Source organism: Electrona antarctica, assembly GCF_951216825.1.
Source record: "Electrona antarctica genome assembly, contig: scaffold_80, whole genome shotgun sequence".
NCBI classification, from domain to species: Eukaryota; Metazoa; Chordata; class Actinopteri; order Myctophiformes; family Myctophidae; genus Electrona; species Electrona antarctica.
Genome location: NW_027638308.1, coordinates 182,468 through 206,234, shown reverse-complemented (window position 1 = coordinate 206,234; position 23,767 = coordinate 182,468). Strand labels below are relative to the sequence as shown.

General features: G+C 40.7%; 1 protein-coding gene across 1 annotated transcript; it reads right to left on the bottom strand.

Annotated features, from left to right (window-relative positions):
* Positions 1 to 1,082: 1,082 nt before the first annotated feature.
* Positions 1,083 to 9,004, bottom strand: chmp2ba (charged multivesicular body protein 2Ba). The gene is made up of 4 exons (XM_079531064.1): positions 8,815 to 9,004; positions 4,316 to 4,418; positions 3,978 to 4,084; positions 1,083 to 1,362 (listed from the first exon to the last, which is right to left on the bottom strand). The coding sequence occupies exons 1-4, from the start codon at positions 8,989 to 8,991 to the stop codon at positions 1,240 to 1,242; spliced, it is 510 nt and encodes a 169-aa protein (XP_079387190.1). The 5' UTR covers positions 8,992 to 9,004; the 3' UTR covers positions 1,083 to 1,239.
* Positions 9,005 to 23,767: the final 14,763 nt, after the last annotated feature.

Genomic DNA, 23,767 nt, shown 5'->3' with positions numbered 1-23,767 from the left:
CCTGAGGGACAAGGACTTACCCTGAGGGACAAGGACTTACCCTGAGGGACAAGGACTTGCCCTGAGGGACAAGGACTTACCCTGAGGGACAAGGACTTGCCCTGAGGGACAAGGACTTGCCCTGAGGGACAAGGACTTGCCCTGAGGGACAAGGACTTGCCCTGAGGGACAAGGACTTACCCTGAGGGACAAGGACTTGCCCTGAGGGACAAGGACTTGCCCTGGAGGACAAGGACTTACCCTGCGGCCCGGGGGGTTAAGAGTCAGCTAGACACTACACTGGTTAACATTGAGAGTACAGTATGTGTCCGATCATGACCAATAACCATGGGGATGCCGATGTACCTAAAGGATATGACAACATAGTAATGATTAGTAACTATTCCCCCAGGATGACGGAAAAAGGCATCGAATAAAAGGCTTGCAGATGTTTGAGTGATGGAAAAAAACATGCAGAGGATGTAAACCGTCCGTTTAGTTCAGACGGAATGAACCAGATGGATTTTTACATTGAAAAGACCCTGGTCTTTTGGCGTCTGGCGGCCTACCGTATAGACCCTGGTTTAGTCCTGGCGTCTGGCGGCCTACCGTATAGACCCTGGTTTAGTCCTGGCGTCTGGCGGCCTACCGTATAGACCCTGGTTTAGTCCTGGCGTCTGGCGGCCTACCGTATAGATTGGCAGCGATAAAAGGTTACGTTAGGAATTCAACCCCTGAACCATTCAGAACTACAGAACATGTTCTGTTAGAACATGTTTGACCCACTGAAACGGTCAGAAACCAAAGCCTCAGCCACGTGTACCTAAAAGGACCTCACAAACGCCAGGTGGAACCTTCAAGCCTAATTTATACTTCATCGTACGACATTCGGTTGTTAACGTCATCGTGCTATGAAGTAGAAAATCGAAAGCTCACAACAAAAGTGTAGCCCTTTCAGAGACAGAGGTGCCGATTGCTTTTTTTAATTCTCAAGAATAGATCAGATATTCATCTTCTATAAACTGTACTTTGTGTCTGAGACGTTCGTGTGCAAGTGCGTGTACTGTATGAATGCGTCTGTCTGTCAGACTGAGTGTGTGTGTGTGTGTGTGTGTGTGTGTGTGTGTGTGTGTGTGTGTGTGTGTGTGTGTGTGTGTGTGTGTGTGTGTGTGTGTGTGTGTGTGTGTGTGTGTGTGTGTGTGTGTGTGTGTGTGTGTGTGTGTGTGTGTGTGTGGAGTGGACAGCGCGAGTGCGTGTGTGTTAGTCCACCCCCAACGCTCTGAGCTGTCTCTCGATCTCGTCGTCTGAGATGGTTGCCTGTTTGGAGGAGGACGCAGCAGCAGCTCCGGGGAGACTCCTTCCTGCGGCCGGGGCTCTCACCATCTGGAACACACATGGAACAACCCCCCATTTAGTACAGGAAATCTATGGAAAATACAGGATCAACCTCTAACTAATTGCAAAAAAACCGAACTCAGCTGATTTTGCATCTTCAATATATCCTGAATAACAGAAAAAAAGTTGCCTGGAATTGTCTGAGGGGAAAGTGTTGAAAATAGCCTGTACAGTCTGGCCACCATTGACATCCTATTATAAGGCAATATTTTCTAAATTTCCTTATGCTTTAAGTAGCATGTGACATATCAAACTAGGTTGTTGTCATGATGCTGAAGCCATTCCAAGCATTAGTTTTGCATAAAAACACTCATTGGGCTAAATTTGGCCATAGCAACTTGCCCAAATGTGCTGACCTCATTACATTTTGGCAAGTTGCTATGGCCAAATTTAGCCCAATGAGTGTTTTATGCAAAACTAATGCTTGGAATGGCTTCAGCATCATGACAACAACCTAGTTTGATATGTCACATGCTACTTAAAGCATAAGGAAATTTAGAAAATATTGCCTTATAATAGGATGTCAATGGTGGCCAGACTGTACAGGCCATTTTCAACACTTTCCCCTCAGACAATTCCAGGCAACTTTCTTTCTGTTATTCAGGATATATTGAAGATGCAAAATCAGTTGAGTTTGGTTTTTTTGCAATTAGTTAGAGGTCAAATTACATTATTACTGGACTAATTAACACTCAGTACAACCATCAGAACCCAACAATAACACCACACACAACACATTAACCCGTTCTGGGCGGGAACCCCCTTTTGGTGTTTTAATCATTATGTTAGACCTACAAGCTCGTAGTGCGGCACTTTGGTGCCGCGCTACGAGCTTGTAGGTCTGCCGTTTTTGAAAAATCGTGAAATTGTGGCCGAAATATTTGAAAACATTCTTTCAGAGTGAACGTTTTTAACTCAAATCTTTGCTTCTGGGGGGGGGGGGGTCTCCCTGGAACAACATTATCAGATGGGGGTCGGCGACCAAATACTATATTTGTAGAATAAATCTCAGGTCTAAACAGGTTAAAGTCGTGGTGTGTGTGTTGGAAGACTTTCAGCCCCAGTTGGACCAAAATCTTGAATCCCTTAGCGGATATTTAAGTGGATTCTTTTTAATAGTTTCTAAAAAAAAAACGATCTGCTGGTGAAACCACTCTCCCTGCTGGTGGTAGAAGGGGGTTCAGCTGCAAGAGTTGGTCAAATAGGGTTTTATAATGTGTTTTGAGAACAGTAAGTTAACATGAAGGGAGCGTATTCTGTTGTGCTTTGTTCCTCCTACATTTGAGGGGAGAGTTGATACCTGGACTTTATGTAGCGCCCACACTTTTATCACGTAGTGCTAAAGGCAGCTGTGAAAAGATAGAAATAACTTCTGCAGTGAATCTCTGATGTCATATTGATGCTGTCATTGAATAAAGGTTAAAAAAAAATAAAGAAAATGATAAATATTCAAAGATTTGCACCACATTTTCAGGGTTTTTCAAAAATAGCTGACCTACAACCTCGTAGCGTGGCACCATCTGCTATTTTTCAATAGCTAAAGCATAACATAATGCTTAAAACACCAAAAGGGGTTCCCTGCCCAGAATGGGCGGGAAAGTATTAAACTCAGAACAAATATCTAACATATGGTCGACTATAGTGAACATCTCTCTGGCTTGAAGCGAAGGCAAGGCTGGTGCAAATTATTATCCAAAGTTCTAAACGTTTTATTACGGGTGAAACGTCCCGTTAACAGACGTTGGGATTGTTCTGTGGAACCGTCTGTCTTTCTACTTTTATTTGCTCTCCTCCTGCTGTTCTGGTTTATAGGGAAAAAATCATGAAGTCATGAAGAAGGGGTAATAACCCATGAAGACCGCCAGGGGGCGCCAGACGCTCAGCAGATGGGACAAGCTAGTGGCTGGTTCCACACATACATAATGGTGATAGTAAATGTGGAGAATGAGCTGAAGGCGAATCGGTCCCTACCACCATGTGGTGGCATCCTGGCTCCTCCTGGTCCCTACCACCATGTGGTGGCATCCTGGCTCCTCCTGGTCCCTACCACCATGTGGTGGCATCCTGGCTCCTCCTGGCACTGATTCTGGCTCTTTTTAAACGGAACTTGAAACTAAAGCTGGGGTGGTGCAAACTTTGACGATGGAGAGTGGCCACTGTAGTTTCACAATCACTAAGACGGGCCACATTGCATATTACTGTCGTAGCAAAAATAGACGATCTACAAGCTCAGATCAGCTATTTTTTTTTGCTATTTTTGAATTGGAATCCAGCTACAGGGAATTCTGCCCTTACGTGTATGGATAGTAAAATCCTACTTATTAATTTAAAGTGCAATCCATAATCTTACCTGGGATTCCAACCCCAGTCTCCTGCGTGAGAGACACAAGCCTGTGCATGTTTTTTGTAAATGTCACCATTACTGGGCCATGGAGTTAATGTGTGTTCTATGAACATAGGATTGGGATGAGGTGGACAGGCTTGTGTCTGTACTAAAGGTACTGTACAAAGCAAGTTAGGTGTGCTGTACAGTATGTGTTTTAAGTGACCAGGCAGCCAAGAGGCGTCTCTCTCTCTCTCTCGTCTCTCTCTCTCTCTCTCACCTTTCCCGAGACCTCGATGCCGATCTCGTCCAGCACCTGGTTGACGATGTCCTGAGATTCCTCCTCGTCACCAGACTCGTCAAAGATGTCATCCAGAGTGTCATTGACTGAAGGGGGGGAGAGGGGGGGCAGCACACGGAGAGGGAGGTCAAAGATTACAGTGAACCAAATACATTGATTTTTCTGTTACAACAACAGTGTACTTTGGAGCGATGTAGCGGTTGGCAACATTTGAAAAATGCAGTAGTAGAGCATCATTCGAATCGGTGTGTGCGTGTGTGTGTGTGTGTGTGCGTGCGTGTGTGTATGTGTGTGTGTGTGTGTGTGTCCAGCCTTACTCATCTCCTCAGTCATGCCCATCTTCATGTTCTCCTTCTGGAAGTCCTGCATGGTCTTCAGGGTCTTCTGTGGATCCATCTTCTTATTTACAGCCTGCATTGTCTACACACACACACACACACACACCACACACACACACACACACACACACACACACACACACACACACACACACACACACACACACACACACACACACACAAGCATCTTAGACCAACTGAATTCCCCTCGTTATAGATTAGTAGTGCACAATATCAATTTACTTTGTGTTGGGAAAAAAAAACAGGAAGCCTGTTTTTGTGTGCGCACACACACACACAAATTATGCATTATGCTTCCTTCCGGTGCTCAGTGAGGCTCTCACAGTGTGAGACTCCCACAGTGTGAGGCTCTCACTGACACCAGCGTGGCCTACTTTTCCCTCAGTTGAGTGTAAGGCAGCATGTCAGCTCTATTCCGCTCCAACAAATCGACTGTCAGAAAACTGTTCCACAACTGTCTAGACAACAACTCTATACATCAGTAAGAGAAAAAAAACCTAAATCTAACCAACAGACGAACGTGAATGCGAGCTTTGAAGCGTCCTTTGTGTGTCTGAAAACACGCTGTGCTATTTTACATCACAATAAACGCTGACGAAAGCTGAAACGTGTACGTTTTGTGTTACCCAGTTGAGGAAAATAAATTGAGAAAGTTAGTGGACATTATTGTGAGCCGGGTTCATCTTCTGGAAATGTAATTGAAGCATCTTCATTCTGGAGTGTTGTGTGCACGGTGACTTCTCTATTTTGCATTAACCACAATATTCGCCTCCGAAATGTAGTGGAGTAGAAGTAAAAGTACTGAAAATTTGACATACTCAACTCAAGTAAAGTAACCTCAAAATTGTACTCAAGTACAATACTTAGGTAAATGTACTGAGTAGTTACTTTAGTTTCCACCACTGTCATCTACACACTTACGGGTACATGGCTTTAGTTCCGACATACTATTGGTCCGACGACCTACCTCAAACCCTAACCTAACAGAGCAGAGCCAGGACAATAGCAGAAACACAAAGCCATTTAGATTCAAACCTTAATTGCCCAGACTCTTCTTCAACAAGGATGGCGAAAGCAAACATTCTTTGTTCGATACTCCTACAATAGTATGGTACAAAACACTGAAGTCCTTAAACCAGAAACCTAACCGCAAGCACGGGAGCAGCGCATGTTCGACCGTTGTTTCCGAATGCCGGACCTTTGGTGTGTGGGATCTGGGTGTGCATCCCCCCCCCCCACCCACACTTACAACACGTCGCACGCTGGTAGATCTGCTCTTTCCTCTTAATGTTCGGCCCCAGAGTAGGGATGCTAGTATGTCTAAATATGGGTTGAATGCACACAAACAACATTTGTTTTTAAATCTCTTCATAGCTCATTAACTGGAAGCCTAATTACATTATGACCTGTGGATGTTAAGCTTTCTCATTTCCATCCCGTCCTGATCACACTTCATTAACCGGTGACGACGCCACGAGTCATGATTTAACCGGCAACCAATCCCACGTGAATACATTCATCAGTGACACTGAAATAGTGATATGTGGGTAAAACACAGAAACTAAACTAGTTCACCCAACTCTCACTGTTTAACCCATTTTGACCTGGGAACGATTCTTCAAAAGATTTGAGTTAAAAACGATCGCTTTGATTCAAAGATTTGCACTACATTTTCACGATTTTTCAAAAATAGCGCGCTATGAGCTTGTAGATCTGCTATTTTTCAACAGCTAAAGTATAACATAATGAAACACCAAAAGGGGTTCCCGCCCAAAATGGGTTAACACTCTCCCTCCCCAACACGACTTAATTGACCGTAGAACAGCTTCCCTCCCAATAACGAATTACACAAGTTATGTTTTCATTGTTTAATTCACGTTTTGAATACGTTTTAAGACATACGGGGTTTCCATTGGACAGAGTGGAATAGGTGACACGTTTTGATGAATAAACACCTTCCTCACGTCACGTCAAATACATCTTTATTTTGAAAAAGGGAAAATAGCAGATCTACAAGTGCTTTGTTGTGGGCTTGGATATCTATTGGAGGTCTATTTTGCCCATTAGTCGTAAGTGGTTATCACGGTGTGTGTGTGTGTGTGTGTGTGTGTGTGTGTGTGTGTGTGTGTGTGTGTGTGTGTGTGTGTGTGTGGACACCAGAGACATTAAAGTCATTCTAGAGATGGGTGTTTTTGTGGGGGAGTTTGAGACTGCTGTTTGGTAGGATGTTATTTCTTAAACTAGGTTAGTAGGTCTGCTCTGCCCTCAGTTACTGTGGGTTGTCAGGCTGAGGATGTGTTGCTGAGGGAAGGAAGGGGTTCAGTGACACTTTGATGTGAGACAAACACAGCCTTATTAAGGGTTCGTTTTAGGATTCCTCCAGTGAGGCACGCAGGGGTAACAGGGGGGTAACAGGGGGGTAACAGGGGGGTAACAGGGGGGTAAGAGGGGGGTAACAGGGGGGTAACAGGGGGGTAACAGGGGGGTAAGAGGGGGGTAACAGGGGGGTAAGAGGGGGGTAACAGGGGGGTAACAGGGGGGTAACAGGGGGGTAAGAGGGGGGTAACAGGGGGGTAACAGGGGGGTAACAGGGGGGTAACAGGGGGGTAAGAGGGGGGTAACAGGGGGGTAAGAGGGGGGTAACAGGGGGGTAAGAGGGGGGTAACAGGGGGGTAACAGGGGGGTAACAGGGGGGTAAGAGGGGGGTAACAGGGGGGTAACAGGGGGGTAACAGGGGGGTAACAGGGGGGTAAGAGGGGGGTAACAGGGGGGTAAGAGGGGGGTAACAGGGGGGTAACAGGGGGGTAACAGGGGGGTAAGAGGGGGGTAACAGGGGGGTAAGAGGGGGGTAACAGGGGGGTAACAGGGGGGTAACAGGGGGGTAACAGGGGGGTAAACAGATCCATTACAGATCATCTGGACTAACCCTGGAGGAGGTCTGACTAATTGGGACTCTATAAGGTTACGTACAGTAGTCATTAATGCCCTCTTGCACGTCACCGATAGACTCTCGCCCAGAAGTCAAATGACAAAATGTGTTAACCCATTTTGACCTGAGGACGATTCTACAAATCTCTTCTAAATCCTGACAGTTTTCTTCAAAAACTCATGTTTCTATGTTAGTGGTTCTCAGCCTTTTGCATGTCAAAGACCCCCAGAATTATCTGAATTTGGCCGCTGACACCCCATCTGAAAATATGTTGTTCCAGTTACGCAAAGATTTGAGTTAAAAACGTTCAAAGATTTGGGCCACATTTTCACGATTTTTCAAAGATTGCAGACCTACAAGTTCATAGCGCGGCACTCGGTGCCGCGCTATGAGCTTGTAGATCTGCTATTTTTCAATAGCTAAAGTATAACATAATGCTATGAACACCAAAAGGGGTTCCCGCCCAAAATGGGTTAATTCCTCGGACAACTCACTTCAAAAGGAAAGGCTCGCTCGACCAAAGGAGTGCGCATCATCGTACCAAAACACGTTCTCACGTATGACCGTTGACAGGCCCTTAAATACCCGCTGCTATATTATTATATCACAACATAATGTTAGCCTATATCAAATATCATTGACCTAAATGGTGTTATATCAACAATGAAAAAAAGGTTAGGCTCATGTCTTTTACATGAATTACTTTTGGACATCTGGAAAACGTTAAACATGCGTGAGTGACGCATTAGCCTACTTTATAACATCAACTTCTGGTACATACTTGACATGAAATGATAATCCTGTACCGTCACCGTGTAGCGTTTTGTTTCATTAGCGCGATCGTGATAAAATAGGCTGCAGCTGTTGTTCCGCGGCTGAGCACACATATGAACGGGTGAAGATCAAAGGAGGAGAAGAGGCAACTTTTCACGCTGATTTTCCAAACAGTTTCCCAGTTTCTAGGAATTACATTTTGGGCAGACAAGATGGGTCGTCGTCGACCTATCTTGTCCGCGGACCGGTGGTTGGGAACCTCTGCCTTAAGAGTATATATTAATAGAGACGGCACCGGATTCCTCCTCTCATCCACTTACATTAAGTTGCTCTAAAGCGCATGAGGCGATTTCACTCCTCCTTCCGGGTAGGAACAGAGTGCATTCTGGGATGGATTGGGCCCAAACACATGAACGCGCTGGCCGTTGACTATCATTGCGCCATTTGCGCGCGTTCACATATGAAACATAGCGTTCACATATGAAACATAGCGTTCACGTGTCATTGTCAAATTCGGCCTCTATGTCCATTTCGCCTCAGGGTTTCCTCTAGGTGACGTCTCTATTAATATATACTCTAAGGACTGGACCCACTCCCCACTCACCTTGGCGGTGGTGGACATGGCTCACCTTGGCGGTGGTGGACATGGCTCACCTTGGCGGTGGTGGACATGGCTCACCTTGGCGGTGGTGGACATGGCTCACCTTGGCGGTGGTGGACATGGCTCACCTTGGCGGTGGTGGACATGGCTCACCTTGGCGGTGGTGGACATGGCTCCGGCCATCTTCATCTGGGAGTTCATGACCTTGGCCTGCGTGGACATGGAGGTGACCTTGGAGCTGACGGCGTACGTGCGGTTCTTCTGCTTCCGGAGCTGGACCAGCTGCTTGGCCAGGATCTTACACGCCTCCCGGTTGCCACTCTTAGCCATCTTCTTGATCTCCGCCTCCTGGAGGAGAGAGACGAGGACAGTGATGTAAATAAATAGGTTTTCAATGTAATGAGTCCCAGGATGCAGGGATGGTCTTTTAGAAATGAGTCCCAGGGACATTTTATGAGTCCCACTTTCAAGGAGTCATTATTTTTGCCATTTTTACAAATTGCAGCATTTAACTCTCTTTTCATTTTATATGGTTATAATGTGGTTATATTCATGTAGAAAACAGAAGAAATTATTATAACGAAAGCTAGCAAAATAAACTAAAATAATAAAAACAGTACAGTAGTAGGCCTACATCCCGTGGATGCAGAGGTCGTTGTTTTATTGCGTCCCTTAACTATAAACTGCGTTTTGGGATGCAAAATGCACCCTATTTTAATCTCTGCGAGGAGGAGACGAGGAGCGACAGAGGAGGCGGGAGGAGGAGATGGTAGAGAGAGAGAGAGAGAGAGAGAGAGAGAGAGAGAGAGAGAGAGAGAGAGAGAGAGAGAGACTATAGTTATGGAGAGAGAGAGAGAGAGAGAGAGAGAGAGAGAGAGAGAGAGAGAGAGAGAGAGAGATAGAGATAGAGATAGAGATAGAGATAGAGATAGAGATAGAGATAGAGATAGAGAGAGAGAGAGAGAAAAAGAGATAGAGATAGAGATAGAGATAGAGAGAGAGAGAGAGAGAGAGAGAGAGAGAGAGAAAAAGAGATAGAGATAGAGATAGAGATAGAGAGAGAGAGAGAGAGAGAGGAGACAGGGATGTAAAGATGTGCTGTGAGTTCCTGGCTTTCTGAATCCCTGAAGGACACAATAAGTCCTCAGCAGTGTTAAGTTAACTCTAATACAAATGGAACCTAATGGATGTTCCATTTCTATACTCAGTCTCAAGAGTTACAAATTGATCTACAAAGTGGTCATTAGAAAACACACAAACAACACCGGTACGCAACATGCTCTGTCGACAGATTGATAAACAAACAAATATGCACCGTGCTCCCCATATGCACCGTGCTCCCCAGAGGGGTGGGTTTATGCACTTGGAGAGTTAATAGTCGTTGGGTTTGGTCTTTAGACACCTGCAAGCAAATATACCCTTTTAACTTTGGTAAACATATAAAATGCGCTGCTTGCCCATGGGGGCCGTACGTAATGCACACGCTGTATGTAATGCTCGCGCTGTTTATGTGTGTGTGTGTGTGTGTGTGTGTGTGTCTCCTGAGACTAGACTGCTCCCGGTTACTACAAGCGAACCAGGCCTTTGAGCACTGCTGTAAAAACCTGGTGTGCGCGTGCGTGCGTGCGTGTCTCTAAGCTCCAACACTTACAGGAGGAGGTATGTGTGTGTGTGTGTGTGTGTGTGTGTGTGTGTGTGTGTGCTTTGCCTGAGACGCAGCACACAAGCAATAATGTATTAATGTTCTGTAATCTGCACAACATACAATTGTAGTCCCCTTCCCCCACTGTGCTCTGTGTGTGTGTGTGTGTGTGTGTGTGTGTGTGTGTGTGTGTGTGTGTGTGTGTGTGTGTGTGTGTGTGTGTGTGTGTGTGTGTGACATGTGTGCTGGGAAAGGCTAACACCGTCATTAGCGTCTCATTGATGTTCCACTCAGCAGAAGTGCTCTTGCTGTTTGCATCTTGAGCACACACACACACACAACATACATGCACGTACTCACACACTTTAAGAGCTGAGCAGGCTCATTAAAATGCATGTGACGCGCGTACGCGCGTACACACACACACACACACACACACACACACACACACACACACACACACACACACACACACACACACACACACACACACACACACACACACACAGTGCATCAGGTCAACGGTGAGTTTGCCCGCTAAGCAGAACAGGGGGCGGGGCATCTGTAAATTACTAAATTTCAAACTTGTGCAAGAGAAGCATAGATACTGTACTAGGGATGCACCAAAAAGGGACATTCTTGGCCGAAACCGAATACCGAATATCCGAATATGATTAATATTATATATCTTTTTTCCTATCATTGCTGTCATGGCCGTACTTTAAAGCTACCTGATTTATGGCAAAAGAAATGGCTATGGCAAAACTTACCTTAAATAATAATCACTACTATGGGTCCATAAAACATTTATTCAGCTCTTTTGAATGCATTAATTGCATACACTATTCACCGGTGATATATTTTCTGCCTATTCGGGCCGAAACCGAATAGGCCGAAAATGCATTTTTAGCCATTTTCTGCCGAATATTTTCTGCGGCCGAATATTCGGTGCATCACTATACTGTACTCACTGTAGTCAAAGTCAAAGTCATACGATTTGTCACACACGTTATCGCAGTGAAATTTATTCTCTGCATTTGACCCATCTCTTGGAGCGGTGAGCCGCAGCCAAGGAGCGGTGAGCTGCAGCGTGCGCCGCGCTCGGGAATCATTTGATTAGTAGATTTGACCCCCCAATCCAACCCTTTGATGCTGAGTGCCAAGCAGGGAGGCATTGGGTCCCATTTTTACAGTCTTTGGTATGACCCGGCCGGGGATCGAACCCCCGACCTCCCAGTTACAGGGCGGACACTCTAACCACAAGTCCACTGTCTGTACATTGGAGACACAGGATAACTGACCCTATGGCATGCTGTCACCTATAACTGACCCTATGGCATGCTGTCACCTATAACTGACCCTATGGCATGCTGTCAGTAGTTAGATAGGGATGTTGGAACATATTCTTTTGTTCTATATATCTTTTGTTCTATTGTGTGTAATTATTAGACATAATGGACATAATTTCTATAGATTTCTATACATGCTTTGTGTGCTGTTGTCTATAGTATGTACAAAAGAAATCTATTCAGACTCATGTATAAACAAGACTCTTTAGAAATCTTTAGAGAACAGGGGGTTCCTTTTGTGTGTATTTGTGTGTTTTTTGTGCACTGTTTGTGCATGTGTTTATGGTGTACACTTTCTGTTAATGTGTGACCCTCTCCTGCAGAGAGTGGGATGCTAGAACCGTCTCATGCCTTTTTGTCTCTATTGACAAAAGTCACTCATTAGGACATAATTGAATTGTAATGTCTGTCTGGCTGAGTGAGTGTGTGCGTTAGTGAGTGATCCTTTGGAAAGAGGGATTTCTTTTGTGTTATTATTGTGTACACTTTCTGTTAAAGTGTAACCATGGCATGCCTTTTTTGGCTCTATTGACAAAAGCCACTCATTTGGACTTGTGCTTTCTGTTAATGTGTGACCCTCTCCTGCAGAGAGTGGGATGCTAGAACCGTCTCATGCCTTTTTGTCTCTATTGACAAAAGTCACTCATTAGGACATAATTGAATTGTAATGTCTGTCTGGCTGAGTGAGTGTGTGCGTTAGTGAGTGATCCTTTGGAAAGAGGGATTTCTTTTGTGTTATTATTGTGTACACTTTCTGTTAAAGTGTAACCATGTCATGCCTTTTTGTCTCTATTGACAAAAGCCACTCATTTGGACTCATTGGACTTGTGACGACTCAAAGCCATTGAATTGTAATGTCTGTCTGGCTGAGTGAGTGAGTGAGTGTGCGTGCGTGCGTGCATTAATTGCATGGACTGTTCCCCATGGATTCAGTCTGTCTGTCTGTGTGTGAGAGATGTAAAGGAGCCATAAGCCTTTGGAAGTAGGGTCTTTCTTTTGTGTTATTAGCAATAATAGCCAAGTACAGGTTTTTGTGATCACTTTCTGTTACACTTTAACAGTCCCGTGCCTTTTTGTCTCTATTGACAAAAAAGCCACTCATTTGGACTTGTGACAACTCAAAGCCATTGGAGTGGTTGTAATGGATAGGTCTGGCTGAGTGTGCGTGCTTGCGTGCGTGCATTATTGTAAGGACAGTTCCCCACTTTAGGGGCTCAGTCTGTCTGCCTGTGTCTCACTCGTAAAAACTTTGGGTACAGTGAGTGTGTGTGTGTGTGTGTGTGTGTGGGTGTGGGTGTGGGTGTGTGTGTGTGTGTGTGTGTGTGTGTGTGTGTGTGTGTGTGTGTGTGATGTAAAGGCCAATCTATAGAAAAAGGGGGCTTTCATTGTAATTCATGAACAAAAGCCTTTTGTTATGGATAGGTGACTGCTAGAACTAATGGACTAATTACTTAATTAGATCTCTCTCTGTGAGCATGTGTTGCATGCGTGCATGCATGTTTTAGGGTGGTTGGTTTATCCAATAACTTTAGAAATATAATATATATAATATAATATTATATATTGAATCCATGATTGGGCAACAGTGTTAAAACGGTGTTCACCCATAACTCTGAGACATCCTGTGACATAAGAGCTGTAACTAGTACTAAAAGTAAAACATTTCGTAAAATACATGCCGGTATAGGGCATGCATGTTTAAAAGTATAATTGTGATTATGATTATGAAAAATGATTATGGGCATGTCTTTTAGACCACTAGATTTTAGTTAAACAGAACTGTCAAACATTCATGTTTTGACAGACTGCAAATAATTACAGTAACTGATGGTCTGCTAACATTTACACATTTTAACCAAATACATGCGTACATACATTTACACATTTTAACCAAATACATGCGTACATGCGTACATACATTTACACATTTTAACCAAATACATGCGTACATGCGTACGTACATACATACGTGCATACGTACATACATACATGCATACATACACGTGTATGCTATTATTATGCTTTTTGCTTGATTTTATATGACTGGACATGACTATATTCTATACCAAGCACCAACATGATGTTTGTTACATTTATTCAGTACATAAGTCTAACCATTAATCACTGATACCATTTTTTCTTGTGTTTTAAAGTTACTAACGTATGTAGAAGTATGAAGAAAATGTGTTAGACACACTTTTAAAAATTATACGAAAGTATCAGATCTACAATCTCCCAATGCATCACAATTCACTGCCATTGTTTTATAGAATGCAATGGCAAATTATATTGAATACACACAAATTATATTGAATATATTGAATACGCTGTATTCTACAGCAATAAGCATGAGCAGAGACCTCTAGTTCTCTAGTTTCTCAGCGACTTGCAAGAGTCACCGAGTCAAGTTTTTAAAACTGTAGTGTTTATGATAAGTTTATGATATAAATATATATATTGTTAATCATTCATGGGTCCTACAAGGGTTTTGCTACAGAGGATCTGAGCATTTCATCGGTGTAATACCGGTTAACACCACTACATCCCCATGCACTGGGGTTACACCCCCCTATGGGTTGTAAGGATCTTGGATCATTTAATTTTTGGGTCTAGAGTATGGGTTATGTGGTTCACAGTCCGCTAAAATCATGGAGAGCAGGCAAACAAATGGAATCTTAATGAAGCTAGGTTTTATGATTATAGGGGGATAATGATCAGGCATGTTGGGGGTAGCCAGTATGGGGATCATGAGTTATGTTTTGCTAGTAAATGTAGCATGTTTATAATTGTATCGACTATTCTCTAGACTAGTATTTTAGACTTTTTAGACTAATTCAGGTTTTCATTGCTCAATGCTATTGGTGATATGGTAACCAAATGCCCCACTGTATAGGGACCTGACTGTATAGAAGTATATAGTATAGTCTGGCTATTTATATGGCTTTCTATGGGGATGGTTTACTGTCTAACTGATTTTCTATCACTATGTCTACAACCTAGGTCTATTATCGACAGGTGGTGGACAAATGGAACCCATTAGATCTCTAACTCTTCTATCTATTTGGCTGCCTTGTGCGTGTGCGGAACCACAAAGGGTGTAATACCATTTTTTTACTGCACATAGGCAGTGAATTTAAGTATTGTATGGAGCAATTCCGCTTATCACCAGTGTTTCACCACTACAAATCTGATGTGATTCTAGCCCCTAATGCATTTTTTTTTAAACCCCCGGAGGCCACCAGAGGGTGTTGAGTGGGTAAGGTGGCCTAGTGTCAGTATAGTGGTTAACCAAAACCCTTATTATAACCTTTATTATATATCTAACTCTTGAGAGTTTGTAAAATGCCAAGCCAAATACAAATGCAACAATTACACAGCATACAGAATAGTATGAGAACCATAGGTGTTTACGATTTTTTGTAAGTAGTAGCGGTCAGAATCTATGATATTACAAGGAGTCTAATATTTTTTCTGCTATTATTTGGTATCCTTCAGACATGATGAGGCTCTTACATGTAACATATCTGTCCTCTCTAATTATATTACAATATGGTTATGTTATGCTCATAGGGAACAGTGGTTCAAGCAGTAATTATTGTCTTCAGACATTGTATGATCAGGTTATTAACCAAAACATTACAGGTAGTACATCATAACCCCATATGGTCTAGTGGTTCGACTCTCGGTGTGGGAAATATGTTTTAAATTATGGTGAAAGTTAATGATATCCACCTAGTGGGCAATTTCTAAAGATGTTGATCAACCAGTCATGCAAACGATTTCAGTACCATAGATAGCAATATGTCCCATATTGTTAGGACTGTAGGACATCTTATGTAGACACAGAACTCTATAGTGCATATGTATTGGTTAATCATACAGATATTCCACTGATGGATTGATGGTAGGTTACTAGTTAGCATATGTTTCATGTTGATAATCTTTTTATGATTGTGATTTTACGGGAATTCATATGGTAAAATGCCTAAAATTGTATTCTATTCTATCTATCTTCAGCAGCACATACACAAAAAATGATACAAAAGCAAACAACAACCATACAACAGCAGAAAAACCTGACAAAAATGTACACAAACGTAAACAAAACACACCAGACAAAACAATACATGACAAACAAAAACATGAACCATAAAAGACATTGACAATACATGACAAACAAAAACATGAACCATAAAAGACATTGACAAGATACAACAAACAAAAAATACGAAACAAAATAAATAAACTACACAGCAGACAAAGCACAACACCACAAAAAAAAACTGGACAAAACACAACAAAACAAAAACAAAACACACATTAAACAAACATCATGACACAAAAACAAAACAACAATTATACAACAGCAGAAAAACAAGACAAAAATGACACAAAAGCAAACAACAACCATACAACAGCAGAAAAAACAAGACAAAAATTACACAAAAGTAAACAAAACAAGTAAAATGACAACAACAATACGATACAAAATCAAAAAAAGCTACACACCAGACAAAACAATACATGACAAACAAAAACGCGAACCATAAAAGACATTGACAAGACACAACAAACAAAAAAAAATACTTGACAAAACACAACACGACAACAAAAAATAACTTGACATTGAAGTATATGACTAAACGTGTAGCTAGATGGAATAGGTGGATGTACACAGACGTGACCCCGCTACTCATACATTTCCAGATCATGCGGTCATAGTGTCACCAACAGGTGGTTTTTGCTAAAACCCATTTTATTTTGGGACCAAAATAGTTCAAATCATCAGCTGCCCTCCACGACTGAGAAGAAAGGGTCTATAATGTAGCACATTATAGTGCTATCACGAGACCCACAACATGGCATGGTTTTGTTTTTTATCTAGTATCTAGTCTAGTTTCCATCTATATAGTTGTATCCAGTAGACAAGATCTTGCTCAATATTACAAATTATTTACAATTTTTATTTTTATTTGTAATGATAAGACGTTTTTAGGGGGAAAACGTGTATTTCCTACACATGCAGCCCATACTTCACCAGTTCCCCACCTGGTGGGTAGATAATTATAGAACCAACAACATCCCAACAGTATTCTAACAGTATCCTACAGCTGATATCAGACAATGGTCTATAGTCTGTATCAGAGATACAGGACCCTGATCATGGTATAGTGTTACCATGAGACCCACAACCTGACAGGGCCTATTTTTATGACAGGGGTCTAGTTCCATCTATACAGTTGTATCTAGTAAACAAATTAACCTTTGGGGCATATCCATCACTTTACAGACCATTACATTTATTACTAAATCACTTTATTTGATCTTTTGCTGATAAACATACACCCTTGAAAAAACATGAGAAACCATGGTTTACCTATCCCCTATCATCTCACTAAATTTGGGGACTAGGGACATTGTATGGAAAAAGCATACATCTATGGCATGAAATCTGATGTGGAACATCGTATCTTAACATCTTAGCCAAAATAATAGGCTTACTATGATTAGGAAGACCAAATCGTCATAATAGTTCTCAATCATGGCTGAGGGTAGTAGGTAAAACAGGGGTCGCTAGATCATTTGTTCACCCAAAGTTGCTGTGAAACTTACAATATGCAATAAATATATATATATATATGTCAGGGCCTCAGTAAAATATAGTGTAAGGGAAAGGGATGCGATGGGCTAAATAAATAGGCATTTTCGGTAGATATTCGGTAAGATATTGTATTCATTGTTAAAAAACATGTATAATATAGATAGAAGTGGTAACTACTACAGTGGTAACTACCACTATTTGTGACTTTTTGACAGCATGATATTTGACTTGGGTACTCTCTGTCACAACTGGGAGGGCAATACAATTCAATTATCAATTCAATTATTTACAGATTTTTGGTGTCTCTGCATCTTTACACAAAAATATTATGGAATATGGTGTTAGGCGTGATGAATTCTATCATATATCATGATCATATTCTAATTCTATTTCAAAAGAGTCAACAAGTTGGCACATTCAACTTGAAAATACTATATTCAAGTTGTTTATGTTTGGGCAAGGGTCAGATTTTCAAACAAAATTAAAAACCATCACTGGGGATACAGTCATGTGGACACAGTCACTGTATATATGTTTACATACATAAACTATGTTGTTCATGGTGTACATACAAATATTATACATTGAGTCACTAATATGACTCAATATGATACCCCTTCTGACTAGACCCAATCATGCACTAACAAAATGACAACAAAATATACACATTTTTATGATTACATATTTTTATTATGATGGCATATTTAGGAAATATTCACCGTAGTCACTGTAGATGGTACACAATATCAGACCAATATATGTCTCAATACAGTACATACAATATACAATGTGTTACAATGTAATAATATGAGGGCAGAAAAACTGTATGCAATTGATATATCTTAGATTTTTGCGTGTATATAGGGTAAATCCTTCAACTCATTTAGGTGTGATTCACAGATTTTATGGATTTTTGACACTGGTACTACAACTCCGTGAGTTTCCAGTACCCGCACGAGTCCAGGTAGAAATTCATCATTCCATAGCTTGTTCGTTAAATCTTTAAAATGATTGTAGAAGTAATATCTAGGTGTAACACCCAAGCACGTGTGTTCGGTTTGGCTAGAATGGTTTATTTGGCAGCCGTTGCAACCTTCTCTCATCTGTTCAGTTATAGCATTTTGGAGTAGTTTAACAACACGTATTCTGATAATGTCTAAAAGTTTTGTACTGATCAACCCATCAGTATGGTCAAGGGGTAAATTCACTATGGATGGTGGTGGTGAAGGTATTGCAGTTGAAGTGTCATCATTGACATCAATGTTATGGGATTCAGGTGAATGTATGGGTGATGGCCATACAGAGTGTGAGTCGCGTGTATCATAGGAAAACATAGGTGATGATGGAGGTGAGCTACAGGGTGACATCTCATCATATCCATCATCGACAGGGTCAGCCATGAACCGGGGTGGATTGATGTACAACCAGGGATCCTCATCCATGGCCATCATGCTCTCATGGGTCCTCCAACAGGGGTTGTCTCCTTCACTTGAGCTGTCTTCCCCCATAGAAAAAGTAGAGTACTCCATAATTCTTACAGGGTAGTACTATGCTTTGTAACTATTGCAACTAGTGGTCCTTCGGATGTTTCTAGCTGCGAGGTGTATCTGCTGCCTCTAGTGGTCCTTTGGGGTTTCTAGATGAGGGGGTGGGTTGTAATAGCTCCCTCTAGTGGTCCTGCGGGCTCTCTAGCTAGTTAGAAAGCATAGCCTCATGGGGCCACGGTCTTGAATACAGGGTGGGTATGCTGTAAGTAGGAAAAGTAAGTCTAGAAAAACTCATCACACCATTGGGTTATTTTTTAAATATTGAAATATAGAGACAATTTTCAGACATTTCTGTGGATATTTCTACGAATACCGGATTTTCTGTACTATATAGAGGGTAATATAATCATGTTTGTGATCTCAAAACCAACTGTTACTAATATATGCTATGCTAAAATAAGATGAATCTTTATGAAATCCTAAGAAAAATATAGATTTTTCTATTTGAGATTGTGTGTAATGTGAAATTAATTGCAAAATGTGCATTTGGATTTTTGAAATATTGAAAGTGGGAGATATTCAAACGTTTTCTGAAATATATGGGTTATATTCAGACATTTCTGTGGATATTTCTACGAATACCAGATTGTCTGCACTACATAGGTTGTGTTATAATCATGTTTGTGACCTCAAAACCAACTGTTACTAATATGATACGGAGAAATAAGATGAATCTTTATGAAATCATAAGAAAACATATTGATTTTCTAATTGAGATTGTTTGTAATGCAAGATTATTTACAAAACGTGATGAATATAGCCTTTTATTCTTGGATGATCCTACAATCACCCTACTGGACATTTTAATCCATAAAAATAGTGAACAGTGTTCTCATGCCTTCGTGAATATCCTTAAATCTGATGAAGTAACAGCAACAATACCATTTCTCAAAACATTGATCAGTAGTGAAATAGAATGCTACAATTCAGAAATGTCTGAAAATTGTCTCTATATTTCAATATTTAAAAAATAACCCAATGGTGTGATGAGTTTTTCTAGACTTACTTTTCCTACTTACAGCATACCCACCCTGTATTCAAGACCGTGGCCCCATGAGGCTATGCTTTCTAACTAGCTAGAGAGCCCGCAGGACCACTAGAGGGAGCTATTACAACCCACCCCCTCATCTAGAAACCCCAAAGGACCACTAGAGGCAGCAGATACACCTCGCAGCTAGAAACATCCGAAGGACCACTAGTTGCAATAGTTACAAAGCATAGTACTACCCTGTAAGAATTATGGAGTACTCTACTTTTTCTATGGGGGAAGACAGCTCAAGTGAAGGAGACAACCCCTGTTGGAGGACCCATGAGAGCATGATGGCCATGGATGAGGATCCCTGGTTGTACATCAATCCACCCCGGTTCATGGCTGACCCTGTCGATGATGGATATGATGAGATGTCACCCTGTAGCTCACCTCCATCATCACCTATGTTTTCCTATGATACACGCGACTCACACTCTGTATGGCCATCACCCATACATTCACCTGAATCCCATAACATTGATGTCAATGATGACACTTCAACTGCAATACCTTCACCACCACCATCCATAGTGAATTTACCCCTTGACCATACTGATGGGTTGATCAGTACAAAACTTTTAGACATTATCAGAATACGTGTTGTTAAACTACTCCAAAATGCTATAACTGAACAGATGAGAGAAGGTTGCAACGGCTGCCAAATAAACCATTCTAGCCAAACCGAACACACGTGCTTGGGTGTTACACCTAGATATTACTTCTACAATCATTTTAAAGATTTAACGAACAAGCTATGGAATGATGAATTTCTACCTGGACTCGTGCGGGTACTGGAAACTCACGGAGTTGTAGTACCAGTGTCAAAAATCCATAAAATCTGTGAATCACACCTAAATGAGTTGAAGGATTTACCCTATATACACGCAAAAATCTAAGATATATCAATTGCATACAGTTTTTCTGCCCTCATATTATTACATTGTAACACATTGTATATTGTATGTACTGTATTGAGACATATATTGGTCTGATATTGTGTACCATCTACAGTGACTACGGTGAATATTTCCTAAATATGCCATCATAATAAAAATATGTAATCATAAAAATGTGTATATTTTGTTGTCATTTTGTTAGTGCATGATTGGGTCTAGTCAGAAGGGGTATCATATTGAGTCATATTAGTGACTCAATGTATAATATTTGTATGTACACCATGAACAACATAGTTTATGTATGTAAACATATATACAGTGACTGTGTCCACATGACTGTATCCCCAGTGATGGTTTTTAATTTTGTTTGAAAATCTGACCCTTGCCCAAACATAAACAACTTGAATATAGTATTTTCAAGTTGAATGTGCCAACTTGTTGACTCTTTTGAAATAGAATTAGAATATGATCATGATATATGATAGAATTCATCACGCCTAACACCATATTCCATAATATTTTTGTGTAAAGATGCAGAGACACCAAAAATCTGTAAATAATTGAATTGATAATTGAATTGTATTGCCCTCCCAGTTGTGACAGAGAGTACCCAAGTCAAATATCATGCTGTCAAAAAGTCACAAATAGTGGTAGTTACCACTGTAGTAGTTACCACTTCTATCTATATTATACATGTTTTTTAACAATGAATACAATATCTTACCGAATATCTACCGAAAATGCCTATTTATTTAGCCCATCGCATCCCTTTCCCTTACACTATATTTTACTGAGGCCCTGACATATATATATATATATTTATTGCATATTGTAAGTTTCACAGCAACTTTGGGTGAACAAATGATCTAGCGACCCCTGTTTTACCTACTACCCTCAGCCATGATTGAGAACTATTATGACGATTTGGTCTTCCTAATCATAGTAAGCCTATTATTTTGGCTAAGATGTTAAGATACGATGTTCCACATCAGATTTCATGCCATAGATGTATGCTTTTTCCATACAATGTCCCTAGTCCCCAAATTTAGTGAGATGATAGGGGATAGGTAAACCATGGTTTCTCATGTTTTTTCAAGGGTGTATGTTTATCAGCAAAAGATCAAATAAAGTGATTTAGTAATAAATGTAATGGTCTGTAAAGTGATGGATATGCCCCAAAGGTTAATTTGTTTACTAGATACAACTGTATAGATGGAACTAGACCCCTGTCATAAAAATAGGCCCTGTCAGGTTGTGGGTCTCATGGTAACACTATACCATGATCAGGGTCCTGTATCTCTGATACAGACTATAGACCATTGTCTGATATCAGCTGTAGGATACTGTTAGAATACTGTTGGGATGTTGTTGGTTCTATAATTATCTACCCACCAGGTGGGGAACTGGTGAAGTATGGGCTGCATGTGTAGGAAATACACGTTTTCCCCCTAAAAACGTCTTATCATTACAAATAAAAATAAAAATTGTAAATAATTTGTAATATTGAGCAAGATCTTGTCTACTGGATACAACTATATAGATGGAAACTAGACTAGATACTAGATAAAAAACAAAACCATGCCATGTTGTGGGTCTCGTGATAGCACTATAATGTGCTACATTATAGACCCTTTCTTCTCAGTCGTGGAGGGCAGCTGATGATTTGAACTATTTTGGTCCCAAAATAAAATGGGTTTTAGCAAAAACCACCTGTTGGTGACACTATGACCGCATGATCTGGAAATGTATGAGTAGCGGGGTCACGTCTGTGTACATCCACCTATTCCATCTAGCTACACGTTTAGTCATATACTTCAATGTCAAGTTATTTTTTGTTGTCGTGTTGTGTTTTGTCAAGTATTTTTTTTTGTTTGTTGTGTCTTGTCAATGTCTTTTATGGTTCGCGTTTTTGTTTGTCATGTATTGTTTTGTCTGGTGTGTAGCTTTTTTTTATTTTGTATCGTATTGTTGTTGTCATTTTACTTGTTTTGTTTACTTTTGTGTAATTTTTGTCTTGTTTTTTCTGCTGTTGTATGGTTGTTGTTTGCTTTTGTGTCATTTTTGTCTTGTTTTTCTGCTGTTGTATAATTGTTGTTTTGTTTTTGTGTCATGATGTTTGTTTAATGTGTGTTTTGTTTTTGTTTTGTTGTGTTTTGTCCAGTTTTTTTTTGTGGTGTTGTGCTTTGTCTGCTGTGTAGTTTATTTATTTTGTTTCGTATTTTTTGTTTGTTGTATCTTGTCAATGTCTTTTATGGTTCATGTTTTTGTTTGTCATGTATTGTCAATGTCTTTTATGGTTCATGTTTTTGTTTGTCATGTATTGTTTTGTCTGGTGTGTTTTGTTTACGTTTGTGTACATTTTTGTCAGGTTTTTCTGCTGTTGTATGGTTGTTGTTTGCTTTTGTATAATTTTTTGTGTATGTGCTGCTGAAGATAGATAGAATAGAATACAATTTTAGGCATTTTACCATATGAATTCCCGTAAAATCACAATCATAAAAAGATTATCAACATGAAACATATGCTAACTAGTAACCTACCATCAATCCATCAGTGGAATATCTGTATGATTAACCAATACATATGCACTATAGAGTTCTGTGTCTACATAAGATGTCCTACAGTCCTAACAATATTGGACATATTGCTATCTATGGTACTGAAATCGTTTGCATGACTGGTTGATCAACATCTTTAGAAATTGCCCACTAGGTGGATATCATTAACTTTCACCATAATTTAAAACATATTTCCCACACCGAGAGTCGAACCACTAGACCATATGGGGTTATGATGTACTACCTGTAATGTTTTGGTTAATAACCTGATCATACAATGTCTGAAGACAATAATTACTGCTTGAACCACTGTTCCCTATGAGCATAACATAACCATATTGTAATATAATTAGAGAGGACAGATATGTTACATGTAAGAGCCTCATCATGTCTGAAGGATACCAAATAATAGCAGAAAAAATATTAGACTCCTTGTAATATCATAGATTCTGACCGCTACTACTTACAAAAAATCGTAAACA